Below are 26,730 nucleotides of genomic sequence, written 5' to 3' on the forward strand. Positions count from 1 at the left end.
GCCCACCCCGTGTATATACCAGACTACCTCGGAGATATTTCGAGTTCGGTTCCAGACTCCGCGTAATAAAGTATCTTAATAAAGCGAGTCATAATCTTTTGCCTTCAGTTTGTAAAAAAGCTCAATGAACTGACGCACAATAAGATGAGGTCTGCCTACGTATGTAAAATGTGGGCATCTTACACATGACAGCCCAGAATTATCTAATTGTAAGGGCTTCCTGGTTATTTCAATTAGTTATAAAAAGAATTACAGAGAAAACATATATCTGTTTACTATAATTAAAGAATATTCATGATATTTTTTAAATCTTCATTTTTTAAAATTCTGATAATGCCGAGACTTAACCTTTTAATAGGAATGTTGGTGTGTTAGGTTTACCTATCTTTTCTTTATTTACGTTAAAGATACAACATAAGACAATGAGGAATGTAGGTCTATAAAAAAAATATGAATACTTGTAGTGCCAGTTTAAATCCCTTGGCCCTTATGAATGATGGTTAAGAAATCAAGTTCAGAGACAGCCAAGATGGCAGCATAGGTAAACACCTGAACTTGCTGCCATGCACAACCACATTAAAACTACAACTAAAAGACAAAACGAATATCATCCAGAACCACGGGAAGGCTGGCTGAGTGGAAATTCTACAACTAGAAGGAAAGAGAAAAGCACATTGAGTCGGTAGGAGGTGCAGAGGTGTGGAACTGTGGAGGTACGGAGGCGCACAAAAGAGGCTGGCAGCTGGGTACACGGTTGTCTTTTTCAATCGGAGGGAGATACAAGCACCCGACTGCTCTGAACTCCAGTTCTGGGCAAGAATTTGGGGACCCAGACTCATACAAAGAGAAACTGTACTGCCTGGCATCGGGCCAGAACGTGAGGGTGGCTTTCTCGCAGAGGTGCTTGCAGCCTTCACTGTTCCTGCACGGTGCTGCAGGACACTGATCCCGGGGCTGCAGGACACAGATCCCGGGACCTTTCTGAGGCAGAGTAGACTGGCAGCCACTGAGGTTTGCTCCGCCCTGGTGATTCCCTGAGACCCTGCCCCACCCAATTTACAACCCACCCAAGCTGTGCGCAGAGGCTTTTGCATACGGGTGGCCTGGCCGTTCTCCGCCTAAAAACTGTCAAACTGTAGCTGGGTCAGAGAACCCCAGAGCTTCCAAAAGAAGGCCTAAGGCTCATCAGCAGCCTGCATTACTTCACAGCTGTGCCTCATCTGGGCACCTCCAAACCCCAAAGAGGAAGAATCTGCAGATCTCTCTGTAGGTCCTGCTGGGTGGCCTCAGGCAGTGGCTGACTTTGCACCTCCTTGGAGATCCAAGAGCCAGTCTACCCAGTGGTCAGAGTGAGACCATCCAGATTACAACTCTTCACATCCATAAGAGACACACTCAGGGGGAAGACTCAGTGAGCGCCAGAGCCCCACTGAAGCAAGTCCTGCCCTATAAGGGTTTCTCAAGCACAGAAGTTCTCCCATTGTAGACACAACTGGTCCTCACAGCCAATTGACCTGGATGTCAATTCCCCCCAGTGATACCAACAGCAATCAAGGGTTAATTACAACAAGACTATGCACACAGCCCACAAAGGGGTGCACCAAGAGTGTCCACCTCAGGTAATTAGGGAGGTTGAGCCACTGGGCCCTATAGGACACCTAGCACACTAAGCCACTCTATCAGCACAGGAAAGCAGCCAAAATGCAGAGACAAAGAAACTTGTCACAAATGACAGAAATGGAGGAAAGCAAACTCCTGGATATAGAGTTCAAAACCATAGTTAAAAGGTTACTCAAGAATCTTCTAGAAACCTGAGAAATTTAGTGAGACCCTCAAGGATATGAAAAAGGACCAATTAGAAATTAAGCATACACTGACTGAAATAAAGAATAATATACAGAGATCCAACAGCAGACTAGAGTCAAGAATCAAGTCAAAGATTTGAAATATGAAGAAGCAAAAAACACCCAACCGGAAAAGCAAAAGGAAAAAAGAATACAAAAATATGAAGATAGTGCAAGGAGCCTCTGGGACAACTTCAAGCATACCAACATCCGAATTATAGGGGTGCCAGAAGAAGAGAGAGAGAAAGATATTGAAAACCTATTTGAAGAAATAAGTACAGAAAACTTCCCCTACCTGGTGAAAGAAATAGACTTCCAAGTCCAGGAAGTGCAGAGAACCCCAAACAAAAGGAATCCAAAGAGGACCACACCAAGACACATCATAATTAAAATGCCAAGGGCAAAAGACAAAGAGAGAATATTATAAGCAGCAAGAGAAAAATAGTTACCGACAAGGGAGTACCCATACGACTGTCAGCTGATTTCTCAAGAGAAACCATGCAGGCCAGAAGGGAGTGGCAAGAAATATATTAAGTGATGAATAGCAAGAACCTACAACCAAGATTACTTTATCCAGCAAAGCTATCATTCAGAATTGAAGGTCAGATAAAGAGCTTCACAGACAAGAAAAAGCTAAAGGACTTCATCACTGCCAAATCAGTATTACATGAAATGCTGAAGGGTATTCTTTAAGAAGAGGAAGAAGAAGAAAAAGGTAAAGATAAAAATTAAGAACAACAAAGTGACAAAAAATACGTATCTATTAACAAATGAATCTAAAAATCAAATGAATAAAAAATCTAATGAACCGAATAAACTGGTGAATAGAATAGAATCAGGGGCATAGAAAGGGAGTGGACTGACAATTCTTGGGTGGAAGGGGGTGTGGGGGGTGCTGGAAGAGACTGGACAAAAATCGTATACCTATGGACGGGGACAGTGGAGGGGGAGGGTGGGTAAGGACAGGGGGTGGGGTGGGAACCAGGTGGAGGGGAGCTATGGGGGGGGGGGGAAGAGAAACAACTGTAATAATCTGAACAATAAAGATTTATTTTAAAAAAAGAATAAAGAAATCAAGTTCAGCTTAATGTAGGTAAATGCAATTGTGCCCAAGGCTGGAATATTTCACTCTGCTTTTGCCTGCAGGTTATACTTTTGTGGCTGGAAAAAATGTTCTTCAATAGCAGTAACTAGTTCATTTAGTTCTTTCTTCAGCTGCTCAGGATCACTGCAAAATAAGGGGGGAAATTCAAGATCAGTGGATTTTCACAAAGCATATTTTATTTTTAAAATATATTTTTATTGATTTCAGAGCGGAAGGGAGAGGGAGAGAGAGATAGAAACATCAATGATGAGAGAGAATCATTGATCTACTGCCTCCTGCACGCCCCCTACTGGGGATCGAGACCACAACCCAGGCACGTGCCCTGATCAGAATCAAACCTGGGACCCTTTAGTCCCACAGGCGACGACGCTCTATCCACTGAGCCAAAACAGCCAGGGCCCAAAGCATATTTAAATTCTCCCCACTGTGACCAAGTACAACTGACATGTAACCTTCAGAGGAGGGCTACTAATAAATCAGACAAAACAGAAGTCCAGGGTGCCTAGCCTCTGTTAACAACAAAAAATCCCATGAGGCAATATCAATTATTTTCCCCAAAGGCTTTCCCAAAGTCTCAACCATAACAAAAACCACCCCTTTCTAGTCTTCAAAAGAATGTTTAAGAAACACAATGTTTGCCCTCACATCCCTAAAGTTCTGCAATGTTTGTGCCAAACATCGCAGAGAAAACTTCATGACTCCAGTTGTCACTGAGTCCTGCTGAACTGTTACAAGCCACAGCTGTTATGCCCTAGGTCTCCCAGGACAAGAACGTTCCTGATCCTGTTTCCACACAACTTCTGGAAGCTAAGCGGAGGTGTGGCTGTAAGGCCTTCCTAGACCAGACAGGGCCAGGGAACCTCCTAGCGGGCCTGCTAGTCATGCACCAGGAACTCAGAGCCTGGGGTTTATCTTCATTATTCTACCTCCAGAACAAAGGGCCACAACTAAAATATAAACTCTAATCTAGGGAGCAAGATGCCGCTAAGGAAATCCAGTTTTTAAGCAGGTGGAAAACACTCATTCACATGTAAACGATTGGAAGGCAGATGACAGATAAACCGGACTTGGAATTAGACAAGTTTCCAGCAGCTCATGTAAGTGTCAGGCCACTAGCACAGTATGAGTTACTATGAGAACTTTAACCCAAAAAGCTACTTAAAAAAGCTAAATCCTTCAATTCAAAATTTCATTACTTCATACTTAACCATCTTTCACATACTAGTATACAAACTTTTTAAAATATATTTTATTGACTTTTTTACAGAGAGGAAGAAAGAAGGATAGAGTTAGAAACATCGATCAGCTGCTTCCTGCACACCCCCTACTGGGGATGTGCCCGCAACCAAGGTACATGCCCTTGACCGGAATCGAACCTGGGACCCTTCAGTCCGCAGGCCGATGCTCTATTCACTGAGCCAAACTGGTCAGAGCTACAAACTTTATTTTAATGGAGATGGCAATCCTTGTCACTTAAGATCATTTTTACATTGTGCAAGCTAAGAGTACAACTAACACAACCCATCTTGTTACAGGCATTAATTCTGGCTCTACTGGTTACTAGGGTGTGCCCCGGGGAAGGCTCAGCCTTTGGAAGGCCCAGATTCCTCATTTGTAAAATTGGGATAAAGACTGTACCTGCCCAAGAGAGTTGCTGTGTAGATTGAGACAAATTATAGAAAGCAATTAGCATAGAATCTGGCCCCAAAACCTCAATAAATGTAAGCTGTCATTATAATTATTTTTATCCCTGTTGGTAACACATAAAGTAATTATGCTTCATAAGTACATATGAATCATGCAGGTCTTTTTTTTCCTTCCCCATAAGTGTGCTTTGAAGAAAAAAGCAATCCTCAGGAAGGCACATAACTAATTATTGTGTGTGTTTTTTCAACAATAAACCTAAAACTCAACAGTGAATTTACTACATATGGACATACAGACATATATATATCTGTAGTCTACAGAGAGCTATGTATCTTTATAGCTCCAACTAGTCTTATTTCTGTTAGAACTCTCCCTGATATAATTATTATCTAAACCTTAGCTAGTAAGGAAAGTCTTTGTTCTTAGGAATGCATATTAAAGTCTATGACTTACTTTTAAATGGCTCAGGGGAAAAATAAACAACAACCAAAAATATAGTGTATATAGTGAGAAAGAGCAAATATCACAAAATGTTAGCAATTGCTAATTCTAGGTTGAGGTAGGCAAACCAGGGCTTTATGGTGTGTTTGCGTAAATTTTACTGAAACATTGCCACACCCATTCCTTCATGTCTATGGCTGTTTTCTAGCTACGACAGCAGACCCAGTAGTTGTGGCAGAAACCATAGGACCTGCAAACCCTAAAGTATTTACTATCTAGCTGTTTACAGGAAAAGCTTGCCAAGTCCTGGTCTAAGCAAGGGTATGTAATATTCTCTACATTATTATTTCAACATTTCTGTAGGTTTCAAATTTTCCAAAATAAAAACTAAAGACATCTACCCCAACAAAATATTTTTTAAAAAGCAGAACTTATACCAGAAAAGGATTTCATATTTTTTTTTTATATTTTATTGATTTTTTACAGAGAGGAAGGGAGAGAGATAGAGAGTCAGAAACATCGATCAGCTGCCTCCTGCACATCTCCTACTGGGGATGTGCCCGCAACCCAGGTACATGCCCTTGACCGGAATCGAACCTGGGACCCTTCAGTCCGCAGGCCGATGCTCTATCCACTGAGCCAAACCGGTTTCGGCAGGATTTCATATTTTAAGAAATTAGTAGGTCATGAAATTCTATGAACAAGTGAAATTCATGATATGACTATATTAGTAATATTTTAGGTTATCATAAAATAAGGAAACCTTAGCCATGGTTTTACTGCTGTTGTACAGTAGGTATGCTGGTGCCTGGCTTGAGCCCCGATAGCATAGCCATAGCTGACTTAGTGCTTAATGACCCATTTAATGAAAGCAAGCAACATTTCAATGCATATAATAAAAGCACACTTTTTCTAAGTGTTTTCAGCAATTTATAAATCAGTATTTGAATTTAAGTCCACTCAGTAAGCCATGTGAAAAATGTAAATACCACAGACCCTTAAACATTAAATAGTTCTGTTATTTTAAAGCAAAGTTTTCTGGAATATTAGGCACATTTTCCACAGGATAATGAAAAGGAAAAGACAAATATTTATAGAAAACATCTTTAAATTGGTCTAAGGTCTATTTCCCTCCACCCCCCCAAAAAGAATAAGATACAGAAATATACGAACACTAAGTGAGAATGAGAATTACAAAGAAGCCAATGAAAAAATCATACTCGATGTAGTAGCAAACAGCTTGTTATTTAACACACATGGAAACACCAATACTTGCACAATCCTACATAATAAAGAGGTAATATGCAAATTAACCCTCATGTCCTAACAAGATGGCTGCCTACAACCAGGCCAGCAGGGGGGTTAGTGAGGGATGACCAAACGACTGAACAGCAGGCTGCGTGGGGCGACAAGGCCGGTAGGGGGGCCGTGAGGGGCGGCCAGGCCAGTAGTGGGGTGCAGTTAGGAGAGACCAGGCTGGCACGCAGAGGCAGTGAGGGGCAACAAGGCAGGTGGGCAGGTGAGCGATTAGGAGCCAGCGGTCCAGGATTGTGAGAGGGATGTCTGATTGCCAGTTTAGGTCCAATCCCCAGGATCGGGCCTAAACCGGCAGTCGGACATCTCCCAAGGGGTCCCGGATTGGAGACGGTGCAGGCTGGGCTGAGGGGAGCCCCCACCCCGTCCATGAATTTCATGCACTGGGCCTCTAGTATTCCATAAAACACTGGTAATGCAAAGTGCTCAGAAAATGAGCTGTTTTATGTTTAAGTTGCTTCATAGCTGAGTTTTTGCCCTTTAAGCACAAGAAGGTTTTAATGAGAATCTGTAGCAAATCTATTACAGTCCCATGACTTCATAGATCCATGTGATTGAGTACCTCGATGGTTAAGAACTATAATCACGACTCTGATAGCTGTCCGGCAGCTCTTACTCAGAAGGTGCAGGGCCCACTGGGAGCAGAATACTATTTCACTTAAACTCTCTGAGTTCTTGTTTCCATGTTTCTAGTTTTGTTTTGCGTCAGTATTTCTTGCTTTGCTATGAGCACCCACTTTGCCTGTCTAAGGGAAGTCTAACCCTAACAATTGTTTCCTCGCCCACTCCTAATTTGCTGTATTTTAATCTGCTATTGGCTTGCCAATTTAAGATGCTCAGCAGTGTTCCTCTCCTCCCACTTCCACATGGGGCAAATCTGATTCACAAACTCAGAAAAACCTTTCTACAAGCAGAGCTTTGGAATACATGTTGTAACAACCACCAAGTCTCTTGCCGTCTACTACAGTAGCCATTAGCCACACGTGGCTGTCAAGCATTTGAAATATGCCTTGTACAACCAAGAAACTGATTTTTAAATTTCATTTAAGTCCGATAGATTGAAATTCAAATTTAAAAATTGATTTGGCTGTTGGAAAACTTAAGTATGTTTGGAATAACTGGGGTATCAAATTCTACGTTTTCTACTGTAAATTTTATGAGATCTAAATACAGTTATAGTATTTCCAAAAAAAAATTGGCATTTGAATTGAGATACATGGCAAGTTGTAAGATACTAAATGGATTGTGAAGATTTTGTGTGACAAAAACGTGAAATATCTCAATAACTTTTAGTATGGATTACATATTGTAATGACACTATTTAAACAGACTAAGTTAAATCAAATATATTATTAAAATTAATTTCACCTGTTTCTATTCACTAATGGAACATTTAAATTTGCATATGTGGCTCACATTTTATTTCTATTGGACAGAGTTGATTTCACCTTAAATTTTTCCCACTGATTCATAACTATAATCTAAATAGAGAAGAGCTAGTTAACTGTGGGTTAAGTAGCTTGCAGTAGCACATTTGCACATGCTAATGACATACACCACAGTTGTTAAAGTTCAAAATGTTACAGTTGGAAAGTGACCAACTCCAGCCCTTTCCCATACTCACAAAGGCACGACCCTGAAGCTACTAGACCAGCCGTGGGCAAACTACGGCCCGCGGGCCGGATCCGGCCTGTTTGAAATGAATAAAACTAAAAAAAAAAAAAAAAAAAAAAAAAAAAGACCGTACCCTTTTATATAATGATGTTTACTTTGAATTTATATTAGTTCACACAAACACTCCATCCATGCTTTTGTTCCGGCCCTCCGGTCCAGTTTAAGAACCCATTGTGGCCCTCGAGTCAAAAAGTTTGCCCACCCCTGTACTAGACCATCAGTCCTTCGGTGGCAAGGACTCTTTCTGACATTGACTCTTTATCCTGGGACCCAGCATAGCCTAATGCAACCAAACAGGTGCTCAAAATATGTGCTGAATGCATGTGCAATGATTTTACTTTATTGTATCAGATACATGTGGAAAAAGAGAAAAACTCATTGGTGCTTACCTCATATAAAAAGTACTAGAGCCCTAGCTGGTTTGGCTCAGTGGATAGAGTGTTGGCCTGAGGACCAAAGGGTCCCAGGTTTGATTCTGGTCAAGGGCACATGTCTGGGTTGCAGGCTCGATCCCCAGTAGGAGATGTGCAGGAGGCAGCCAATCAGTGATTCTCATCATTGATGTTTCTATCTCCCTCTCCCTCTCCCTTCCTCTCTGAAATCAATAAAAATATATTTTCAAAAAATAGTACTAGAAAAAGGAAATAATATTACTATTACTGAAATTAGGAATGACATTTTTCTCATACAAAGAAAAGTTGGGGGAGAAAGAGATGTAGTTAAGCTTGGAGGGAACACTCGTGTCCCTGGATGCTCCAAGCAGCTGTTAATATCACAGCATTTGCTGTAGGTTCTGGAACAAGCTTCCCAGTTAAACGACATACTGTGGAGGAAATGTTTTACTCAGCATATAAACAGAACCAACTAGGAAGTTTAGGGACTGAAAACCATCCACATCTTACCTGTTTCCAGGCGGGGCACACAGTTCCGCGTAGTATTTGATTTTGGGCTCTGTCCCACTGGTCCGCATGGTGGCCACGCATCCATTAGCAAAGGTAAAGGTGATCATTTGGCTGCTTTTACTAGTAGGGAGAACCTAGGAATGAATTATACACATTCTGAATGTATATAGTAACAGAAACTCTTCTGGCCTAGATAATAGTTTCTTCTAGATAGGCAAGAAAATAAATGCCAAGCGACTATATTGGTTCAGGAAGAAGAACATTGTGGAGAAAATCTGAAAATGCACTCCATACAAATGACACACTAGATAACAATAAAAAGGAAATGTGTGAAATTTAAGTAAATTTTGTAGGCTTTTTACAAAAAACGACTAAAGCTTTACTAAAATTGAAATGTATAATTTCACAAGAAATTGATTTAAATAGATTAATGATGCATTACAAAAAAAAAAAAATAAAAACAATACTAGACCTTACTTAACTTTGCAAAACTGTCTATGGACAGACTGAAAAGAAAATAAAGCTTCTGGCAGATGTATTCATAACTGGATGTATTCACTAAAATGACAGGAGTATGAGAAACAAAACAAACACAAGGGCAAAGAGGAAGAAAGGGAACTGCAGTAGATGGGGTTGCCAGCCAGTCTGGGAAATCAGAAAACAGATGGAGGAGCAGACCTGCCCCGGAACACGGGGTGACAGCTGAGCACTGCAGGCGACAGACGAGAACCCAGTCAAGGTGTTCTGCAAACCTTGCCAAGCTCACTACCTGAGGCACCAGGTACTGCAAAGGGCGGGGGAAAGGCAAGATGGTATTTGAATGTGGCTGTTAGACCCTCTCGGATGCTCACCCTCTGCCATATTAATACAAGCACAGAATCTCATGTCACCCTAAGTTATGGTATAAATGTATTGTGAGGACAGGGAGGAAGGGGAATGGTGAATGCTGGAAGTGTAAGAACTAAATCCTTATCTCCATAACAGAAAATTAATAGAGTCTAACACTGATAATTCAAAACATCACCATATAAGCACAGTATTTAGAAACCTGTTGGTAAAGTCCAGGAGAAAAAACTGAGAGGGAATGTGGTTGTCGATGCATGACAATGAGATGGCGGTGGTTGGATCTGCCATGTTTCATTGTAACTCTTAATACTATTTATCTCTTAATAATATATGGTGTATTGCCTGGCTGGTGTGGCTCCGTGGCTGAGTGTCTACCTAAGAACCAGGAGGTCATAGTTCAATTCCCAGTCAGGGCACATGCCCAGGTTGTGGGCTCTGTCACCAGTAGGGGGTGTGCAGGAGGCAAGCCGATCAATGATTGTCTCTCATCCTTGATGTTTCTATCTCTCTCTCCCTCTCCCTTCCTCTCTGAAAATCACTAACAGACAAGAGTTTGATGAAAGTGGATGTGACTTACCGCTTTTTTGTCAGGCTGGCCATCATCATAGCCAGTGGTAAGGTCCCTAATGCCAGAAATCTCAAATCTGCCACAAGTTTTCGGATAATTATTCTTCCCATCATAGTTTCTAAGGTTCTCAAATAATTTCTTAATGGTTCCTTGATCATGGCAGATAAAATATGAAGCTTTGGTAATATGGTAGCCATACCTATCAAAACAAATACAAATACATGCAAAATGAGGAACAAATAATTCTGCATAGCGTAGACAGAATGGGCACCAACCAGCACATTCTCAAATACGTAATGAGACAAATGACCATGACTAGCTTCAAAGCAATCGTTTAGCATTAAAAAGGAGGTACAACAATTTACCCGAGGGCTCACCAAGCTGCTACCTTGCCTTCAGCCTATATTTGTAAGTAAAATTATACTGGAAGAGCCATACCGCGCCCATTGCATTATGTACTGTGTCTGCCTGCTTTTGCATCAGAAAGGCAAGAGTTGAGAAATTGCTATAAAGACTAAATAGACGTTTCATGAACACATTTAATCTTTTTTGGCATCAGACACTTAAAATCACATTCTGTGTCATGTTCTCATTTAGTAAAGATTAGTGCTATCACAAATGGTAAGTATCAAAAGGAAAAGATAATCTCTTATTTCATTTTCTTAAGAAATAGAATTCATAACTAAAGTCAGAGCACTGGAAAGAATATTAGCATCTCATATGCAAGAACATAATACACTTAAAATACATTGCTACATGTGGTTATGTATGTTAACGATTTATTGTGGCAACCATGTCCCAATATATACACATATTGAATCGTTACATTGTACACATGAAACTAATCAAATTATATTACTTCAATTCAATAATCAATAGAAACTTACTCAACATAGATGGCCTTTAGCTGCTGAGACAGAGACAAATTTTTGGTTGCAAGAAAGCTAGCCAGCTCTGCGCTTATGACAGCGGCACTGACTCCATCTTTGTCCAGAACAAAAGGGCAGCACATATATCCTGCAGAGACACATGTCAGACACAGACACTTAGGAGTGGGTTCCTTTATAACATTGTGGTGCATGTATCTACACACACCCTGCCTATCACATAAGTGGTTTAACAGTATAAGTATATGGATGCTTCTCATTTGCCAGTATTATAGTTAAGAATCTAGCCAGTGCTCAGCACATAGTAGGCCTTCAAGAAGTATTTGTTGAATAACCTGTAAGAAGAATCTTCCTCCCAGACAATGGTGCTTGTTTCCTAAGTCCAGCCCAAATTCCTCCAGCTCTCACAGAACTGTTTCCAGTTGTTCTAGTCAAGGCTTATGCTGTCTTCTCTGAATCCCCATAGTTCTTGTGAGTTATATTATTCATCTTGGTTCCTGACCTATTGTCTTCTGTGTGGTAATTTAACTAGATTCTTGGCAACTGCTATAGGCAGAGGTCAGTGCCCATTTCTTTCAGAATGACTGTGTAATTGTCATGCAATAAATATTTGATAAACCAATGCAAAAATATTATTAAATAAAAAGCTATAGAAAGAGAAGACTGCCAATTGTGAGCAAAAAAGAGCAACGAGGAGCAATTCCACTTGGTTTAATTGGTTCAATTTTATGGGTGCTGCAGGAAATATGCAGATGAATCAGAAAAATACATATTATAGGATAAATATGATGTGTCAGAGCTTTTGCTGAATGAATAGCTAAAATATCCCCAGCACAAACATCTGAGTTTCAGGTGTCTGTGGCTCACTCTCCTTTCTGCTCATTCCTATTGATAGTTTAAGACAAGTGTTTCTCTGTCATCCTGGCTGGGCTTGGGGTCATCCTTTCAGGTGACAATCACTTCGATGAAGGCACCACGACTCGGCCTTCTTCCCTGTGGACGGAACACTTAGGTCTGGATATCCACCCCACGGTGGAGGAAACAACACACTCCCCAACAATGTAGATTCTTCAGCTGCCAGCAGCCATGTGCACAGTGTTGCCGTTTTCAGTCGTCTGGGGAAAGGATTCACTTTCTTACACTAATGGCTTGGTTATTTGCCAGATATTCGTTCTAGCTGAACGCAATCTGAGATGCCAATTTAGGGAGAGGACAGCTCAACGCTCTTTGAATGCCACAGAAGCAAAGCAAACTGTGTGCTCCTGTTTCACACTAATTTACTGAACCCAAATCCAAATCCACATCTTTTCCCACATATTTGCATTCTGTGTATCAACAAATTCTATGAGCATCACAGGGCTTCTTACCAATAGCTTCTTCAAATGCAAATAAGACATTTTTCCCCTGGTCTATTAGCTGCTTGGCTCGGTTTCCCATCCATTTAAAGCCAGTTAATGTTTCCTAAAGGGATAATCCAAAAGAGAAAGACGTGTCTGAGACCTTCAGTGGAGCAGATGAAAGGCGGAAGACTATGTGCCCCCAAAACCCTTACCTCAAAGTGAAAACCCTCCTTTAAGGCAATGGCCCGCAAGATTTTGGAGGAGACGGTGCTGGACAGCATGTACGTGTCCTTGAGGGCACTGGGATCTTGATTCTTTTCTTTCCAACAAGTAAAGAGCCACCAGCCCAAGAGGGCCCCCAACTCGTTGCCAGAAAACACTCTCCATTCACCACTGAAAGAGAAAACAACCGTGCACTGCTGAGGTCTCCAAAGACACTGGGAGTCCCCGCAACAGGACAAGGAAGCTAAACAAGGTTCAAGGTCGTTTCTGGAAGACGCCCTGTTATTGTTTAAATAACTGGCCAGAAATGTGACTGCTGCTTCCCAAACATGTGAGCATTTATCACGTCTCAGCCAGTGTCAGAGGTGACACGCGAACTCATTTTTTTGGTTGATTTTTCTTTGTTAAATGGCATTTAAATATATAAAATAAATATCAAAAATGTAAGTCTTTGTTTTACTATGGTTGCAAATATCAAAAAATTTCTATATGTGACACGGCACCAGAATGAGGTTAGGGTTTTTCAAAATGCTGACACGCCGAGCTCAAAACATTCGCCATCACTGGCCTAGACAAACAGCCAATCTTTGAAGAGCGTGTAAAAGTATGTCAGTGATTACACATCATTCCTTTTCTCTTTGTTTTCAGCAAAGGCTTTTTCAACACAACAGGAATATGCTGACAAGATCCCCCAACTATACCAGTGTGTGCGTCTTAATTTTCAGTCAGTTTTATTGAGTCTGAGAGGGCAACAGCTTAGCATTCCTTAAGATTGAGCTTGATGCTAAAATGGTGAGGACGCCAAAAACATGCGTGGGATTTATCTTCCTCTCTGTGGTCCACGTGGCTAGAAGTACATTGCATGTTCCAGCACATATCATCTTAGCTTGATTTTCTAAAAACGGATATAGAATTGATTCTGTTTCATCATAATCTAAAATCCTGACCCTTTAATAGCACCACACTCCCCGAAACGTCACATATGCCATCTGATAGCTGAAACTGCTTGATCCCTGCCTGCCTTTCAATGCCTCCCACCCCGCAACTTATCACCCCTCTGTGCACACTCTACAGCAGTGGCTCTCAACCTTCTGGCCCTTTCAGTACAGTTCCTTATGTTGTGACCCCAACCATAAAATTATTTTCGTTGCTACTTCATAACTGTAATGTTGCTACTGTTGTGAATCGTAATGTAAATATCTGATATGCAGGATGGTCTTAGGCGACCCCTGTGAAAGGGTCGTTCAACCACCAAAAGGGTCGCGACCCACAGGTTGAGAACTGCTGCTCTACAGTCAAACTTGCCTTATACTGTCAGTACTCCTCTCTAGTCTGCTCAACCTGAGTTCAACATTTCCTTGAAGGTCAGCTCCTTACCAAACCTGCTGGCGAATAAAGAACTGCAAAGCCAGCACCAAGCAAAGCACTTTGTCCTCATTAGGCACTGAGTCATTAATTATAATGAAATCAATGATAAAAAGATAACAGGGAGTGATTTCAATTCCAGGTTCACACTGGGCGGGTTCACTCTGCGCTGTGCTTGCAGAGTAATCGTGTGGCCCCCGTGTCAGCACCCTGCTCGGTGTTGGAAGACTCTCCAGAAACCCAGTGAGACGATCATTTGCAAAGTAAATGGGAAATATTGCCAAATAGGTCCAGTCTCCCCAGAAGCATTTTCCTGCCCAGGATGTCACCCTTTATCATTTCTATTATGTAGGCAATCACAATGAGTTCGTACCTGTCTTGCTTTTCTGCTACAGCAAGTCTATCAGCATCTGGGTCATTTGCTAAAATGACTTTGGCCTTGATTTTGTCAGCCAAAGCAAAAGATAAAGTCTGAAAAAGAGCAGAAAGAAAGAATATTTCCCATCAAGAATCGAGGACATTGCAGTCTTTAAAAACGTTCAGTTATTTAAGAACCAAAAGAGAATTTTCCCCAAACTCAGGCTGAATTTTATTTCTGGAGCTGGTCTTGGCTGGTCATGTATTACTTCCTGAGCCAGGTCAGATAATGAGAGAACCAGCGCACGACCCAAGCCTGCCCATGGAATTCACCCCACAGCTGATTGTGTGTGTGCAGCTAAAATGGTATCTCCTGGCTTCCCATGTGATCAACCTCACAAACAAACCAAAACAAACTGGCTCTCTGAATCTCATTGTTACCCTACCCTTTAAAAGGCTGAAGGAACCATAATTTAAACAGTACTTCCTCATATCAGAAAAATGACAATTAAGGAATAAAATTCATGGGAGGACAAATTTCCATTATATTACTGTTTCCTTTTGGCATTAAGGAAGCATAGTAACTTAAACTTAATTCATTAAATTTAATTTAAAACATTTAGATTTCAGCCCTCATATCCTGATGCTAACATATCTAATTTGAAAGTTCCTTTAAGAAATGGATGATTGATTAATAAATATAAATATTTCCAATGATGAAATTATTTTTGTCCCATACAATGAAAGCACATAAAAAACCGTATTGCACTTGGTAGTCATAGTTTTGAACAGAAGAGGTAAGCTTTATAAATAAAAATATGAGGTTACCAAGACACCTTCACCCTCTTCGGGATTCGGGTATTTCACCGTTGGGAACTCAGGATCGGGATCCTTCTGTTCGGGAACAGCCTGGGGAGGAACAAAGTCAAAAGCCTGGAAAGCCGACTGCACAAAGCGGTGGCCCACGCCGTGGACGGAGGTGTGCACAAACTTCAGCTTGGTCTCCTTGTTCACACTCCTGGAACCAGACACGTCACGGGAAATGATCAAATACACAAACGTGACTTTCAAAACGGGAAGGTTTGCAAAGTATCCAGGAACCAGATCCACGAGACATCAGTGTGATACAAATGTACAAGACAACGAGGGTCTTTCTAATCGCATTAAAAAAACTTACTCCTCTCTAATATAATACCCCTCTTCCAACAGGCTCAAGTTTTAAAATTTACTCTGCAGTTACTTTCAGCAAATCTGATTCCTGTCAGAGTTTATGGTGCAGCATTCACACCGAGAGCGGGAGAGCAGAAAGAGCCCTGGGCTCAGGTTCCAACCTACGGCAAATATCTGGTATATAATAAACACTCAATTAGTATTAGCAATTGTTTGAGAAAAGTAGTTTCCAATTGGTCAAATAAAAATAGGTTCTTCAATTTAACATGTTGGTACAACCATAAACCTTTTAGAAAAAAAAAAAAATACACCTACTTAAACAATATTAAAAATCACCAAGACTCAAAAGAGTTAAATATTACAAAATATAAATATACAAGTCCAAAAAATAGGGGGAGGTTTGTTTTTTTCATAATTGTGGCGTAGAGTTTTCTTAAGTATGACACAAAACCTGGAAGTCATAAATTAAAAACTGGTAAACATCCAATTTTTATAGAAGTTCAGCAGAAAGATTCAATGAAAAAATCCAAAGGCAACACTGGAAAGGAAAATATTTGAAAATAATGTAGTCCAGTTTTCTACATTGGCAAAGAGGTTTCACAAATACAAAAGATGAACAAATACACAGAAAAATATAGGTTAAATAAATATGAAAAACAGCTTATTTAGAATGAAATAAAGTGAGATATTACTTTCATTTAACAAACTGGGAAACATGAGAAACTTGATAATACTCAGTGAGGTAAGAATGTGTGGCTCATGTCCCGTTGGTGGGTGTGTCAACTAACATTTTTGGAGAGCAATTTGTAAACCATTATCAACTTTGTAAATGCACATACAATTCTGACGCCAGAAATGCACCTAAGGATACACATGGAAATATGTACACTTAGATACACACACAGACACGACCCACGGACTCCAGTAACTGCTCAAGAGCTCCTTGGAGTGGGCCAAACTGGAAACTCTTAGCTTTTTGTTTTGTTCTGTTGTAATCCTCAGAGACATGCTCAGAGGGAGAGAGAGAGAGAGAGAGAGAGAGAAAGAGAGAGAGAGAGAGAGAGAGAGAGAGAGAGAGAGATCAATTGAGAGAGAACATCAATCAGTGCCTTCCCTATGTGCCCTGACCGGGGATTGAACCCACAACCTAGGGATGTGCCCTGAGCGGGAATCGAACTGGCAACATTTAGGTGCACAGGATGACACTCAACCAACTGAGACGCTCTAGACTGGCAGAAACCCTTAATCTTTGTGAAGCTGACTCAGAGGGATGGAAGGAAGGCTCGAAGAAGTGTTTTACTTGTTCCCAACATTTAAAAATTAGGAGATTTCACAAACCAAATCTCGGTTTCCAGTTTCTTTCAGGGAGAAAAAGTCAGATGGCCTGGCAACTCCGGATGACGTTTGCACAGGGTAACGCCCAGCTGGCACGGCTGCTACTTCATATGTGACTGGGGTTCCACAGGCGACGCGGGAGCCTGCCCTCCCAGGTGGTCCAATAACTACATTATTAGAGACAACCTAGAAATTCCACTTCTTGAAAACCAGTGGTTTCTTGCTTGGGGGACAATGAGGAGTGGCGGACCCACAGCAAACTACGGAAGGACGACACTGCCTCAGCTCGCCTACTTCTTATTTCATGGTCATTACTGAGTCTGTGTCACTGGGTTAAATAAACGGGCACAGCAGACATTACAAAAACAAGTGTCAGGACTAGCAGGGGGTAATAAAGAAAGTATCCGTGACAAATTAACTGGAGAGAAAAGGCATCGCACAAACAACACGCATGGTATATTCCTATTGATGGGTTTGAAATATATTGCACATATGTATGCTTGCATATGCACAGAAAATTTCTGGAAAGTTGAAAAAAAGTCAGTGTTTCCTACTCAACACCTTTTAACAAGTTTTATATGCACATATGCTAGTATACACACACACATGCACTCTCATACACATATGAGTCTACAGCAGAGGTCAGCAAACTATGGCCTATGGACCACCCACCTGCCACTGAGCCAAACCAGCTAGGGCTGCTTTTGTAAACAAACTTTTTTTTTGGAACACAGCTAGGTTTGCGCTCATTCACTTACATATCATCTATGGCTGCTTTCCCATGACAGCAGAGCTGGGCAGGTGTGACAGTCTACATGGCTCGCAAAGCCAAAAATATTCACTATCCGCCTTTTTAAGGAATGTTACCAAACCCCAGTCTACAGCCTCTAAAATCAGACGCAGCTACCGTTTATGTACCAGGTGAGGTGAGAGAGCCTGGCTGAATCACTCTAACTGAACTCACCTGAGGTGAGTGTGCAATCCATTTACCTGTGAAAACAGTATTTTCTAAGGTCTTCATAGTAGTCCTTACTGATGGAAGCACTTGGGTCGTGAAGGAGCGGACTGCCGTTAAGTAAGGAGTCATCCCAAGCTTGGGGCCACGGCTCCAGGTTCTCTTCAATAGCTTGAGAAATCCCCTTGTCGTGCGGGTGGGTGATCTGAGCTCCGTTAGCCCAGTAGACCTGAGAACGCAGGAACACATCCAGACAGGATGCGGTTAATGGAAACGCATCCATTCCCCGTGCTCCCAAACTGTGAAGGGTTAGGGTTCGCCGAGAAGGACATACGTGTGGACAGAAAAATAAAAGTACCTTATAACCATCGTCTTGCTTCGGGTTGTGGGAGGCAGTTATCATGATCCCAGCACAAAGTTTCAAATGCAGCACTGTGTAGGGCTGTCACGGCAGGAAACAACAGTTTTGTTTTTTATAATATATCATCTTTTTTTTCATTGTCTAAAGTTTTACATGTGTCTCCTTTTTCCCCAATTGACCCCCCAACCCAGCCATTCCCACCCGAGGCAAGCCCCCACTGCCTCAGTGTCTGTGTTCATTGGTTATGCTAATATGCATGCATACAAGTCCTTTGGTTGCTCTCTAAACCGCCCCCCCCCCCCCCCGCCCCTGGCCTCACCATTTGTCTTTGGATCTACTCTTGTTCATCAAATTATGTTGATCATTATATCCCACATATGAGTGAGATCATGTGGTATTTATCTTTCTTCAACTGACTTATTTCGCTTAGCATAATGCTCTCCAGTTCCATCCATGCTGATGGAACAAGAGCAGTTTTAAACACACACGTTAGGTATACGTAAAATGTCTATTCTAGGTATATTGTTTGTATCAAGTCATTCCCTTTTAATAAACATAATATATAAATATCATAACCTGTCATTCAGTATTTTCGTGCCACACCCAAGCAGTATACTCTTATTACCCTTGGAACTAACTCACTGCTCAAAGTTCTGGGACATGTGCCCTAAGAAGGAGAACACTTTCCTAGGCGCCTTCTTCTCGTTGTCTTCTACCTGGTAGAACTAGAAAACTCCCCAAACCATAACATGGTCTAATCTTCCATTTCGCATTCTTTTAAGCCTCCTTCTTGGACCTTGAGAGCTTGTTTGGAGGTTCTAGCAGGGGAGCGCAGCTACTCGTATACCCTTGACCGAAGACCGGTCCTCTCCTCGGGGGGGAAGGTCGTCCTCTTCGACCGAGCGCGCAGCTTCGGGAGGGACGCACATGGATCGGTGAGGGAGGAGGGGGACACCCGCCTAGCCAGCCAGATCAGCCGAATCAACCCTGGCGATCAATGGGGTGACAGATGTCGCAGCCAGATCGCCCTCACATCCAAGCCTCCTTCTTGGGACAGAAGCGTACAGATCCAGTTTATTTCCTCTCACTGCTTTCTCTTCTCTTCTTTCCCCTACTTGCTTTTAAGGAAAAAATTATATCTTGTTCACTTATCTTCGCTCCAGGAAAAAAGCTCCCTCTCTTGTATTTCTACTTTACAAGACTACTCCTATCTTTACAAGACTACTTCTCAAAATGGGGAAAGGGGCTTGTCCCCGCTGTGGCCGCACAAGGGATTTACCAAGCACAGGCCACCCAGATCTAACCGCATGTCCCTCCACCCTCCCATTAAGTGGCTATTAGTCCCCTTAGGGGTTATCTCACATCCGCCATGTGTCCTGGAGCAAAGTAAAGGGAGAACCACTCCATGGAGTGGGAAGTGACCGCGAGACACTCATTGAATCCATGTCTGATATAAAAATAATTGCTATTGCCCTGGCCGGTTTGCTCAATGGTTAGAGCATTGGCCCACAGTTTTGGTTCCTGGGTCAAGGACATGTAGCTGGTTTGCAGGTTACCTCCACTTTGGTCAGGGAGCATGTGGGAGGCAACCAAGGGATGTGTCTCTCTCACATCGATGTTTCTCACTCTCTATCTCCCCACTTCCTTTCTCCCTCCCATTCTCTCTAAAAATCAATGGAAAAAACATATCCTCGGGTGAGGACTAATAATAATAATAGTAATAATAACAATTGCTATAAACACTTACATAGTACAGAAAACCAAGGATGCTCAAAAACATTCCAATTTTCCCATCAAACAGTAACCTGAACCATATTTGAATGTGACATTGAGTGTCCCCTGGGTTATTATAATCTCGAAGGTGCTGCATCTACCTGTCAGTGCGCTAGAGACAGCTAATACAAACCAACGGGCATTACTTCTCCTATATCCATACACGTTCATTTCTACTTAATGTAAGTAATGTATTCAGATCATGTTTTTGGCTTAATTTCTAAAAAAATATATTCTTAGCATCTGGCTCCGCTCATAAGAGTTCTATCTACTTAAAAACAACAGCTGCCACAGTCCCTATGGTCCTTTTCTTTAGATTCTGCTACATTAAGTATTTAATAAAAATCTTACTAAAACATGCCAAGCATGCTTTCTGTACTGGCCATGAATAATATTTAGAATGTACGTTTGCATAAAAACCGGAGCACCAACTTTTCAAAAATATTCATGGTAAGACGTAGCTGGAGGTGAATTCAGATTTAGAAGATTTAGATATGAGAGCTTTTCTAACTGTAATAGCTGGGAAAAGCAACTACAGGCTAAATGAAAAAAACAAACACACACACACCAAAGACATTTTGCTAACAAGCGAAAATATCTTTTGAATACAAGAAAAAGGAAAACTGCACTTAAAAATATCAGTTCTGAAAAATCAAAAGTTGAACATCAGAGACATATTACTAGGATGCGGGAGAAACATTCCTGGAGCAAAGAAAGGACACCCCATAAATGCCAGATGTTCTCCTGTCATCAAATACCTGATTCCCGATAGCACCAAAGCCTGTAAAATTCATCCATGTCCCATCCCCAACCCTGTGACAGGAAATTATAAAATGAACTAGCTACTTACCACAAAAGGGGTTGGGGTTATATCAGAAAACAGGTACACAGGAATCCCCTGAGTGATAAACGTGGTTGCAGCAAGGCGGGCAAATCTGGAAACGTGAGATGGGGGAGAAAGGAGAGGAGTGGTCAGGACGGTGAGTGACAGTGAAGAAGGAAATGAATGCCTGGCCACTTCTCTAGATTGAGCATAGCAGCCAGAGTGAGGAAAACCTTAATATACTTCCATTGGCAGAGAATACTAAAGCGGGAGGAACCTTGGGAGTCACCTCATTTTATTTGTATACCCGTTTCACAGAAATGGGACGGAAGCTGAGAAAGGCCAGATAACGTGTCCCATGTCCAACAGACACGTGGCAGCTGAGCCAGGCCTACACCCAGTATTTCCACTCCTGGTCTATCTCAGTGGTTCTTGGCCAAGAGAAGTTCTGCCCCCAGGGGGATTTTGAAACGTCTGAGGACATTTTTGATCGTCACTGGGGGTAGGAGTAAGGTTCTACTGGGAGTTAGTGTGTATAAGTAAGGTTCTACTGGGAGTTAGTGTATATAAGTAAGGTTCTACTGGGAGTTAGTGTGTATAAGTAAGGGACGCCACTGAACACGCTGCAGGGCAGTCCCCCACAACAGAATCATCTGGCCCAGCATGAAGTCGCATGTCAATAGTGCAGCGACTGAGAAACCCTAATGGAGAGCTATTGCAATCCAGTATAGACCATGCAGACTAGCATTTGATAACATGTTATCGTATGTGTGTCATATATATGTTTGTGACATATATGTATATGGCATATACATATCTTAACTTCATTCAGCCCTTAAAAGACTTAAATGTCACTGACATTTTTCTTAACTTCTACAGCTACTGGCTTATGGTAGGACACAGGGCATCAAGTCTCTATTCATGCTTGGAGTAAAATACTCTACCACATTAAATGAGCATTTTACTTCCAGTGAACAACATTATACATTACAGAATTAACCCGATCATTCATTCTCTTCCCAAATCCCGGGAGCTGGCGGGGCACAAGAGATCTCTGCACTTTTTTAACAGTGAAAATTCCTAAGATCAAGAGTAATACAGAATGATTTTGACAGAAAAAAAAAGTCTCTTCATAGGAGAGAGTCATAAAAATAGAAAAATTCATCAAAAACAAGTTTAATAAAAATCTGAGTTAAATCTAAACTGTATTTCCTAGAATGAATGGCAAGGAAGTCACTTGCAATCTCATGAAACATTCAGACTGATTTTAAAGGCACCTTCTTAAAGTTGGCAAAGCAGACACTCAACACACAGAGCGAACAAAAGTAGGTTTACCGTTGTATGTGAAACACAGAGTTTATTCTTGTATTATTATTTATTAATTGTTGCATTCTTTTCCAAACGAACCACTGTAAACCTACTTTTGCCCCACCCTGCATATATGATTATATATATATATATATATATATATATATGAATTAAGTTATAAATGTGCACAAAAAAATTCAATGTGTTATGCATATGCTTAACAGTTGTAGCACATGTTCCCCACCCAATATTTAAAGTTGAAAGATTAAAGAATGAATAAACATTTCCTTGGGTAAAATTCTGAGACTACCATAGTACCCAACTCGTTAAGAAGATTCCATTGACTGATCATGAGTGCTTTCCCATGTTTAATATTGAGGCTACAATCTCTAAATGCTTGCATGTTGTAGGTGATAGCCCTGAGCTCCATTCCATCCCATCCCATCCCATCCCATCCCATCCCACTCTGAAACCTGAACCATAAACTTAAGTAGAATTAATAACATCGGTTACTTCTTGGAAATAATGTGGCTCCAAGGCCAGAGCAAGAAATACCTGTACTTTAACTGACAATGCTAACATATCTAAAGGATGTGTCAACCAGAAACAGGGTAGTCAGCCTGAAATGAAGAAACCTGAGAAGCCAAATAAGCAGAACTGGCCACACATACTGTACCTGCTCTGGCTGGGGGATCTGACCTGCCCCTGGGGTCAGTAAAGCATGCGTATGATCTAATTCTAACGGCAAGCTCATGAACTGAAAAGTGACAAACTGCTATTCTGGTTGGCACAACATCACTCCCTTGAAAATGTAATCCATGTACATCTGTCCCTGAGAGCTACAACTTCTCTCTTGCTTTGTTGGGGGGAAAAATCACTTTTTTGAGCCTGCAATTGAAGATCAAAAACTGTAAGTCACCCTGAGTTCAATCTGAAGACTGATGTCATCTAGTCCTTGGCCCTAACCATGTTCCCTTCCTCACAGCCACACATTTGTTCCCATTAATGCTTCTCTCTTAGGCTACAAGTTCCTGAAAGGCAAAGATTAGGACTCTGACCTCAAACAGCACTGTAGAGTTCATGAGAATTTCATTAATATTAAATATTTGTGTGTTCTTCTAACCCAAGAAACTAATCCTTATACTCTGAAGTGACTAACAAATTCATAATAGAGGAAGTATTTAAGTTAAAAAAAAAAAAAAGGTCACATTGCATGATTAAGAGCAGGGATTGGCAATTACAGCTCATTTTGTAAATAGGGTTTTACTGGAACACTGGCATGCCCATTCAGTTATGTGCTGCCCATGGCTCTTTTTGTGCTACATGGCAGAATCGGTAGATGTGAAAGAGAGTGTACAACCCACAAGGTATAAGATGTTTACTATTTGCCCTTTAGAGATAAAAGTACATGCCTTAAAGGTTGTTGTGAGGATTAAATGAGTAATACCTAAGTGCCTAGCTCACATCCAGCACTCAAATAATTGCTGTCCTGTCATCACTACTACCATCATCATCACCACCATCACAATCATCATCATGACCATCACCACCATCATCACCATCATCATCATTACCTTCCTATAGTTACATAACAGAGACTCCCATTGGTCTGTGAATGTTATAAGAATAAAGCTTGAAATGGGCATGCAAGAATGAAAGATCATGAAGCTTATGAGTAGTAGAAGAAAACATTACATAATAATAAGAAAGTGAGAAGGAGAAATAAGGTTGCCACTTAAAAAACATTCAGTCATTTAGACAGGTATTAAATTCTAAATTGTCAAAATAATTTCATTTTCTTAACCCAAACATAAAACCAGAATTCTTAAAAGTTTGCAAACAGAATTTACCCATCATTTTTGTAGTTACACAATATAGCTGACAAATGTTTTTTAAAGGCAAGCGATTGAAATGATGATTAAAAATAAAACCACAGAATCACTACAAAGAAATACTTTCACAAATATCTTTTTTGTTTGTTTTTGGTTTTTGTTTGTAAAATGTTGGGTAGTACAGTCAACCCTGTGATAATCTCCAATACGGGCTGCTCTCTCCAACCCTTTATTTTAGGAGGATTGTATCAGCAGAGTCTTGCTTCATCAGACTCAGCCTTCTTAGTCCTCCAGCATAAACAGCTTTATATACCTTTTGCTGCTGCTTCCACTTGCTGGGTGAGCTCGAGCATCAAAGCTGATCACGACACCTCTTTGCTTAAGGTCACTGAATTGTTTTTCCAGGTATCTGCAAAATCCCTAAAAAAAATACCCCATGGATTAAAAAAGTATATATGTTTTAACACATCATATGTGTATGATAAATTGGTCAATCAATTTTTCTCTGTTTCCACAAGAGAGCATTGTAGCAGAGAAGGGAGAACTCCCTCAGTAATTAAACAAACTGAACAAGGGGAAAACAAAAGCTTTATTTACTGTTGATCTACTAGTATATGTGTCAGGTAGTATGCTGACACTTAATATCTAATATCACTAACCCTAGATCAACTCTGCCAAGAAGTCCCATTTTTCAGATGGGAAAACTAAGACTCAGAGATGCTCAGTGACTTGCCCAGGGACAAGAGTAGCAGAGCCTGGATTTGCTCCCCAGGCCTGGTTAGAGGTGTTCAGTGCGGGGTTAAAAGCACACAGCATCTATGCGTTTGGACTCCACTCTGCCACCTGCAAGCAAATGACAAGTTCCTTAATCTCTTCGTGCCTCAGTTTTCTTTTCTGTGAAACAAGAATAAGAATAGTACCTATCTCAACAGGCTGTTGTAAAGGTTAAATGAGTTAAAATATGCCAAGTGCTGAGAATCTAACACCAAGAAAGCACTACGTGCAGCTGTTAGAAGCACTGTTTTTATTGTTATTTTCCTTTAAAGCCTACATTCCTTCTTTTGCGTTTATTTCCAAGTGCCTGGGGACAGGGGAGTGTTTCTGATATTTCTGCCTGCTCTGTACCAGCAGCAGGTCAAAGGAACTCAATACATTTGATAAGATTTGACAAATGACTAATCTAAACGTGTTTGTTTATGATATTGTTTTTAATTAGGTAGAGGTCTTAAGGAGGCCCTATCAGTCCAAATACATGACACAGCCAATTATACAAATAAAAAGTATGCAGGTACGTGGGCTAGTACACTTGCCTGGAAATGATAAAACACACAATTCCTGTATCCCAGTGGGTGCAATAACATCACTTCAATCTGAGATACGAAAGATCACAAAACAGTGACCTTTGAATTCAACAGGTTTAGAATATTGGACAAATCAGGTTTTATCAGAGAACAAAGGTTGATCGGGTAATAACGATGGTTCATATCACTTATTTCACTTCGGCCGAAGGAAGTCATTTTTGGTAGGGAGGATATTCCCAGCTTTTTGCCAGAGCAGTGCCCATCTAGAACGCCTTTAGTTTTTCCTGGACAAAAACACTGTGTTGGGCATATAGCCTGAGGTTGAGTGATACAAAGGAAGAAGGACACATGTGTGTTGGTTTTGTGGGTTCCCCAGAAAGAACTGATGCTCACATTCTAAAGCTTACAACAGGACAGCACCCTCTCTCCCTGTCCCTGGTCAACTGCTATGTTGTGATCCTAAAGTCCAAGGGGGCAAAAAGCTTTGGCCCCAAATCCTCACATCTCCAAATTGCTCAGAGACTCTGGAGCCTGCTGAGACTGAGGACCTGAGAGCACGGCTAAGAAAAGACTCGGTGTGGGATGAAGGAGGTTTCAGAATTGAAATGTTACCCTGGGACACAAGAAAAAAACTTTGTCTGGCTTCAAAAGGTCCAAACTGTGACCAATATGAAAAAGCTACAGAAAGACAGATTTTTGACTCAAAATAATGAAACCATCCTTTAATGACAACCGTTCTCCAAAGACAGAATGGCTGTTTCCGAAGACCGTGAGTTCCCCATCATTCCTGTCTCACGGCTCAGTTAAGTAACCTAAGCAGAAATTACAACCTCAATGAGTGAAGCAAAAAATACAAAAATTTCCCTCCAGTCTGTCCTGTTTCCCATTGGGTGTTCCCGACTCACATATATATGCTTCTGAAATCCAACCAGATGAATGTGAGGGCACCATGAGGAGAGTCCACACCAGAGACCAGCAGGCAGGGTGCGGAGGCCACAGGGAAAGCCAGCACATTCCGCCAGGTCACCCACCAGGGCTGGGAGTGGAAGCCTGTGGTGTGTGTCCTGGGAATCCTTGTCCTCTAATTTGGAAACCGTTCCTAATGTTGTCTCAACTCTTAACACCCTTGTCTCCTGTTGTAAGTGTTCCAGTGGAGGCTGGGTGACCGCTTCGGAGTGGTGGGGACTGTGGGGATATTATCCCAAGGGGTCGCTGATTGTAAGAGACTAGAGGCCTGTTGCACAAAAAGATTCGTGCAATAGGCTTTCCCTTCCCCTGGCTGCCGGCACCAGTTTTCCTCCGGCACCCGGGACCCAGGCCTTCGTTCCGGCCGGAGCCGCCTTCAAGCCTTTGCTGCCCC

At 41.4% G+C, this 26,730-nt stretch overlaps 1 protein-coding gene and 1 non-coding gene across 3 annotated transcripts in view; both read right to left on the minus strand.

The window, feature by feature from the left end:
• Positions 1 to 2,873: 2,873 nt before the first annotated feature.
• The window catches only part of PGM2 (phosphoglucomutase 2), a 31,487-nt gene continuing 7,630 nt past the window's right edge, over positions 2,874 to 26,730 (minus strand). For both annotated transcript variants that reach the window (XM_059673467.1, XM_059673475.1), the window contains 12 exons: positions 24,383 to 24,489; positions 20,957 to 21,041; positions 18,331 to 18,414; positions 18,008 to 18,201; positions 15,341 to 15,530; positions 14,529 to 14,626; positions 12,781 to 12,961; positions 12,596 to 12,689; positions 11,229 to 11,358; positions 10,351 to 10,540; positions 8,928 to 9,061; positions 2,874 to 3,072 (listed from right to left, as the gene is read on the minus strand). In XM_059673467.1, the coding sequence (XP_059529450.1) occupies positions 2,970 to 3,072; positions 8,928 to 9,061; positions 10,351 to 10,540; positions 11,229 to 11,358; positions 12,596 to 12,689; positions 12,781 to 12,961; positions 14,529 to 14,626; positions 15,341 to 15,530; positions 18,008 to 18,201; positions 18,331 to 18,414; positions 20,957 to 21,041; positions 24,383 to 24,489 (1,590 nt within the window). In that variant the 3' untranslated portion in view covers positions 2,874 to 2,969. The remainder of the gene's footprint in view (positions 3,073 to 8,927; positions 9,062 to 10,350; positions 10,541 to 11,228; positions 11,359 to 12,595; positions 12,690 to 12,780; positions 12,962 to 14,528; positions 14,627 to 15,340; positions 15,531 to 18,007; positions 18,202 to 18,330; positions 18,415 to 20,956; positions 21,042 to 24,382; positions 24,490 to 26,730) is intronic.
• LOC132224889 (small Cajal body-specific RNA 4) lies at positions 24,236 to 24,364 on the minus strand. Its single transcript, XR_009450756.1, has one exon. It is a non-coding gene; the product is annotated as a small Cajal body-specific RNA 4 (non-coding RNA).

This window comes from Myotis daubentonii, chromosome 1, assembly GCF_963259705.1.
Source record: "Myotis daubentonii chromosome 1, mMyoDau2.1, whole genome shotgun sequence".
NCBI classification, from domain to species: Eukaryota; Metazoa; Chordata; class Mammalia; order Chiroptera; family Vespertilionidae; genus Myotis; species Myotis daubentonii.